Source organism: Ostrinia nubilalis, chromosome 10 (assembly GCF_963855985.1).
Source record: "Ostrinia nubilalis chromosome 10, ilOstNubi1.1, whole genome shotgun sequence".
Classification (NCBI taxonomy): domain Eukaryota; kingdom Metazoa; phylum Arthropoda; class Insecta; order Lepidoptera; family Crambidae; genus Ostrinia; species Ostrinia nubilalis.
Window position 1 is genome coordinate 5,487,378 of NC_087097.1, and position 6,549 is coordinate 5,493,926.

General features: G+C 36.8%; 1 protein-coding gene across 1 annotated transcript; it reads left to right on the forward strand.

Moving 5' to 3' along the window:
- The first annotated feature begins 490 nt into the window (after window positions 1–490).
- LOC135075723 (larval cuticle protein LCP-17-like) lies at window positions 491–5,583 on the forward strand. The gene is made up of 4 exons (XM_063970174.1): window positions 491–581; window positions 1,439–1,630; window positions 3,186–3,290; window positions 5,359–5,583. Exons 1-4 carry the CDS (start codon window positions 579–581, stop codon window positions 5,473–5,475), a joined length of 417 nt encoding a protein of 138 aa, XP_063826244.1. The 5' UTR covers window positions 491–578; the 3' UTR covers window positions 5,476–5,583.
- The last annotated feature ends 966 nt before the right edge of the window (window positions 5,584–6,549 follow it).

Sequence of the window (6,549 nt, forward strand, 5' to 3'; positions counted from 1 at the left end):
TTGTGTTTGGTTCCAAACCATCTTAAGAACTGAATGACTATGTATGTATCTATACTATTGATTATATACTATCAATTTAAAGTATAAAATATTACCTTTAAAATGGTACAATTATTATTTATCTTCTATTAGTCATTTAGTTCATTCCAAACTTCCATACTTTTGTTCGCGAGTGTAAGTACTATTCAAAAGTGTTATTTGCCCCAATGTTATTAACTTGACTTTGAGGATAATTTTTCAACAAAATCCAATTCAACGAAACTAGTTTTAGATTTGTACTGAATAAAGTTAAATCAAAACGAAAATTTACAAAATGGTGAATTTTCTTTCGTTGAATGGATCGTTTCCAGTTAAAACAGTGTTAATATTAACTAATTAAATGACAATCAAAAAGCTGGTGGCGGATGTGCCTTAGAAAAATGCCTTCGACGCGTTCACCTTGTGTATAACAAATCATATAGAATATCAGATTGTTGCAAAATAATGTTAATGCCGATAACGCTCGGACCATCTCGGGTATATAACGAGGCTCGCTTACTCTATGGGCACAGTCGCAAGTTGATCTTACCTCTGACATCATGGTGAGTTAACCATGTGAACTCATAAACTGTGAAGTTAACGTGAAAATATAATCTGGCAATCTTGAGAACCAATTAGTAACATTGACACCGAGCGGTGTAATTTCCAAGTGACTTGAATCAACTTTGATTACAATTAAACTGGAATTATTCAATAATCAAGAATAGTTCATTTTTATAATTAATTTAATATGATTGCCGAATTATATTAGCGCCGACTGTAGATCATCTTATTCAACTTAATCACATAATTACTGATCGTTTGTTTTATTTTGGGATCATTTCGTGCTCGTTTAAATTATCTGTTCTGAATTTTATTAGTTTACTTTTTAGTCAAATCACTCGTCTAGTCAATTAGTTGTTAAACAAATGTTACAGAGTGATTTCATGTAACACACTTTTGGCTAATTCATAAATTTTGTTTTAGCAAAAAATCACCCATCAAAGCTTGACCGATCATTTCCTATTTCACACACCGCTTTCATTCGGGAGTCAGAAGAGTGTAGCAGCAAAGTTTTTATAATGTGAATGAAGTCAGGCATCCGCTGTCATTATAGTATGAAATTATCGGCAGTGCGTATGTGCGCTGCTAAAGTCGCCTAAATGTGAAAGTTAAACACTTACGATCGACTTGGAACTCCTCCTATGTTCCTCTGATTAATTTCGTTGCGGGTCCAATGACAGTTAAACTTTCTCCCGGGACAAACTTGACCTTCACTGGTTGGGTTTTTATTGGCGGTCAAGCTGTAGATCCTGGCTACACAGGAGTTGCAGCGAGAGTCTCTTACCGAGAGGTGGGAATAGTCCCGTTACGATCGCATCTCGCTCTTCCAAACTGACAAGCTGATCGTTTCCCGCAGAAATCCTTCGTAGCCGTTCTCGCCCTCGTGGCTCTCGCCGCCGCCGACGTGTCGCACCTGCAAAACCCTGAGGCCGGCGCCCAGATCGTCAAGCAAGAGGCCGATGTCGGCCCCGAGAGCTTCGCGTACAACTACGAAACCAGCAACGGCATCGTCGGTCAGGAGAGTGGAGCCCTGAAGAACGTTGGCCGCGTAAGTGATGCTACCTTCTATTCTATGGCCTACTAGACAAGAATGCGCACCATCGTAATGTCTTTACGAGACTCTTTATCGATTCAAACGAAAAGACCGTATGTTTGTCCTAAAATCATCGATAAGATTATAAGCGCGGATCTTAGGCCACACCGAACTACCTAACCTAATGGGTCAAAATAGTATACATGACTGTTTGTGTAAAAAAAGTATTTGAGTTGTTGTTACATAGTATACATAGCTTTAATCTAAAAGGCGCTGGAATATGTCCAGTGACTTTTTTTTTTACTATGCCCGGTGATTCAATTGACCCGATTTTTTGTCTACACTAATATCATAAAGAGGAAAACTTTGTTTGTTTGTTCGGTTGTAATGAATAGGCTCAAAAACTTCTGGACCGTTTTTAATAATTCTTTCACCATTCGAAAGCTACATTATCGAGTAACATAGGCTATTCCGTAAAATATGTAGATAATGTAGTCCACGCGAGCGGAAAGCTAGTCTTGATTTAAAATATAAAAACTCCTATAACCGTCTGTTGTAAAAATTAACAATCGGAATACAAGTACTCAATAGCAAAGTAGAATCGAAATAAAAAATAGTCTCCTTTCAAAAGAGTCAGTAAAAAATTGAACCGACATAGCACGTGGTTTGCAAATCGATTCTCCTATTCGAGATAGAATTACTTAATTAACAGGGTGATCACGAAGGCGTAGTTCAATTGATATTCAAGAGATGTCCAATGAATGACATACTCGTTGCTATTGAAATTGCAAATTTTGAATTCGCATGGTCATAATCATAACATGCAAATCAAATGTTCATATTAAAATAAAAGCTTTTAGGATTCCTATATGAGGTTCGTCTTACAAGTCAAGGCGATCTGCCGGTAGACATATTTGATTGCAGATTACAGAGTGATCAAATTATACTAATTGATTGGCGTTTTATTATTAATATTAAGTTTTATCGAAAAACGTTATCTCTTCATTTAGATTATAATTTAAGAATCACGATTTTTATTTTTTAGAATTCCGTTAAGAAATTCAAAAGTTACCAACTGAGTAAAGTGTAATAGAGCTTTAATTTTTTTTATGCAGAACAAGGCAGGTATTTAATTTTGATCGCAATCGCAATAATTGTTACATTAATCATACCTTATTTGAATTTATCATCCAAATTGTGAGAGAATTAACATTTAAGTTTGCTCTATCATCTTCTTAATACAACATTGAATAAATTATTTTAAAATGTTCAGCCTGTATATTCGACGGTAATAAATTAACGAGACGAGTCGAAGGCCGCAGCCGAGTGACATTTAACTAGATGAACTTACGACTAAAACGTTTGAATTCATATTACCTGATGCTCGGAGGTCAACATTTACTTAAACCACTGCTTAGCGTTTTGTCGTATAAATAGATCGTATGTAACATCAAACTTGAGCTAGCGAGTATTGAGTCGTTTAAAATGTGTTGCGTAAGCTACTTATCTTGTACAGTCAGCGATACTTAGCTGTGCAGGAAAGTATATTTAATTTTTTTTGTTCTTCTAGGAGGACGAGGCTATCTCAGTCCAGGGAGCCAACAAGTACACTGCCCCCGGTGGTGAGGTTATTGCTCTGACCTACACAGCTGACGAGAACGGATACCAGCCCCAGGTAAGGGTTCCTTACATTATGGTCTTTATCTACACTGATATTATAAAGAGGAAAGATTTTATTGTTTTAATAATCAAATCTCCCGAAACAACTGGACCGATTTGAAAAATTATTTTAGCATTAGAATTCTACATTATTTCTGATGAGCAGGCGGTACAAAGTTCGCCGGATCAGCTAGTTTTATTATAATCGCATCAAATCGTCTCTATGTTGAGTGAGATTGTTCAGATGCCGATATACTGCTGGTTTTAGAAGGATGTAAATGACTAGGAATCTCCTTTACTGTCTTTTATTTTATTTAGCCTCGTGAAGTCAGTCTTTTTTATACCGTTATCAGACTTCTTCTTAGTATTAATAATGAAAACATTGAAATTAAAATAGAGCTGTGCATGACACAATTAAACCAGTATTAGCACTTTCAATTTAATCGTTTACTTGATCAAACGATGATTTTTGGCCAAAATCACAAATTAACGCTTAACGAAACCAAAAGTCCAAAAGAAGCTACTAACTACAGTTTAATTAGCATAATGATTAACGACTTTACTGATTAAATTAGTTAGACAACACGCAAATGGCATCACAACCTTGAAAGCAGCAGTTTACAAGTTAACATTGGAATAGAGCTTGATGTTAATAGGACGAGTATTTTAATGAAGTTCAAGATCAATGAGGTTTGGTTATAAAATGAAGGGACTTTACTCCAATGCCTGATTTGTTAGTTTTTATTAATAAAGATACATTTAGCTCGAGTGAATAGTCATTTTAATGGCTATTATCTCCCGCTTTGTATCGAAGGGAAGTCTATAATATTATGTTTCGAACTCCTATATTATTCTGATTAAATTCGTTGCGGGTTCCAAGACAGTTAGCTATCCCCCGGGACTACTCAACCTTCACTGGTTGGGTTTCATTGGAGGCCAAGCTGTGGATCCTGGCTATACAGAAATTAAAGTGCTGGGATAGGTCCCGTTTTATAGTGTAGTTCAGGGTTTCCCAAACTATGGGTCGCGACCCAGTGGTGGGTCGCGAGCGAACATTGAGTGAGTGAGTGGGCCCGGCTGCCTGTAGAACGACACACCACCTTACCGAACCAACCGCTGGGCAGCGGGCGAAATTTCCTATAGGTGGATCCCGAGTTTGGGAACTTGTATTAGATGAGCCGTAGCCCAGACAACTTTGGGAACCACTGGTGTAGTTACATTCATCGAAAAATAAACATGAATGACAGATAATTATAGTGGCTACATAAAGCTTTCATTCAAAATCACGTGGCAAATTTAATCAATGTTACCTAATCACAGTTTATCAAAGCTTTTCAGAATGTAAAATAAAATCGTAAACAATATTGTCAACCTTTGATAGGTTACGGCTAAGTTGCACCATCTTACTTTAATTTTAACAAACGTCCAAAATATGCCAAACTCCGTACAAAAAACACACGTCAAAGTAAGTAAGTTGGTGCAACTCAGCCTAAGAGATGAGTGAAAGTTTGACCTTCATAGGCCTCATGGCACATCTGCATCTTTCAAAAAAAAAAAAAAATTAATACTCTATTTTAGCTAGACATAATTTTTACCTACGATCCCATCTTGCCAACCTGAGAAATGTAGGCCAAATCATTTGCTTCTGGTTAAATGAAAAAGGCCCGTGCTCCAGCAGTGAAGACTCATGACCTATGATGATAATGATGCTCTCAGTTGAGCACATTGTCTTTGCCGCTCAATAGGGATGTTTCCTGGGTCAAAAAGCAAGAGTTTTAATTAGTCCGTCAGTTAACTTATCAAAAAATACTCTACACGTATTTTTCACTTTTTCAAACCAATGAAAATTTAAAGAGATAAAGCGCGCCAAAGTTCATAAGAAGAGGCCCGTGACGTCAATGCGTGCATAAAAGTGCCGCACGTTGTGACGTCGTGCGGAACTTCACGCACCATAACTATGTAATTATTTGTTAGATTGACAAATAAAAATATATGTGTCCAATATTTTTTGATATTAAACATGACGGACTAAAAAATTTTTTTTAGGAAACTAGCCTATTCTAACGTGTTCTTTCTTGTTCCAGGGTGCTCACCTCCCCACTCCACCCCCAGCGGAGCCCATCCCAGAATACATCGCCAGGGCCATCGAGTACATCAGGACTCACCCTCCCGCGCCTGAATCTCCCGTCAAGAGGTTCTAAAAACCTTTAAGTAGTCAATAATTAACAATACTCATGAAATATCACTGCCTATGATGTTTCTCTAGTCGAAGCTTGTAAATGATCAAATAAAAATATTACATACCACCACACCTGTTTTTATATTTTTACTAGATTTTGCCCGCGGCATCACCCGCGTAAAATTTTGTTTGTCACAGATCGTCAAAAATTATAGCCTATATTATTATGTTAATCTGGGTTATCTATACTTATAATAAATCTGTAGAGAGGTCAATTCTGTACATGAAATATATTTTCAAAATAACTATCAGGGGGTGATTAGTGATCGATACTGATGCCAAAAATGCAATCAGTAAAATTTTTGTCTGTCTGTCTGTCTGTCTGTCTGTCTGTCTGTATGTTCCTTATAGAAACAAAAACCACTTGACGGATTTTAACGAAACTTGGTACAATTATTCTTCATACTCCTGGGAAGGTTATAGGATACTTAGGAATTCCCACGGGAACGGGCATTAGCGGGAAAATCCTTTTGTATGAAAAATCTAAACCGCTTAAGTTAGACGCTTGAAATTTGGCAAGCAGGTACCTTAGTAAACTTAAAGCTTAGTTATAACAGGATATTGCAAAATTCCTATGGGAACGGGAATTAGCGAGAAAAAACATTTGTATGAAAAAATCTAAGCCACGTAAGATAGACGCTTGAAATTTGGCATGCAGGTACCTTAGTAAATTTAAATCTTAGTTACAACAGGATATTGCAAAATTCTCACGGGAACGGGAGTTAGCGGGAAAAAAGATTTGTATGAAAAAATCTAAACCGCGTAAGATAGATGAAGGGGGTAAAACGGGAGCCACGCGTACGAAGTCGCGGGCGGCCGCTAGTAAACAATAATACTGTAGTTTCATTAAAATCCGTTCCGTAGCTTTTGCGTGAAAGAGTAACAAACATCCAGACATCCATACAAACTTTCGCATTTATAATATTAGTAGGATTTACCTTATTTACCTAATCTTAAGGGCCTCTTTCATCATCTTCGAGTAAAGTTCTAATTAGTTCCTGATTACCACTACTAAAAGTAAAATAAGAGGTATTTT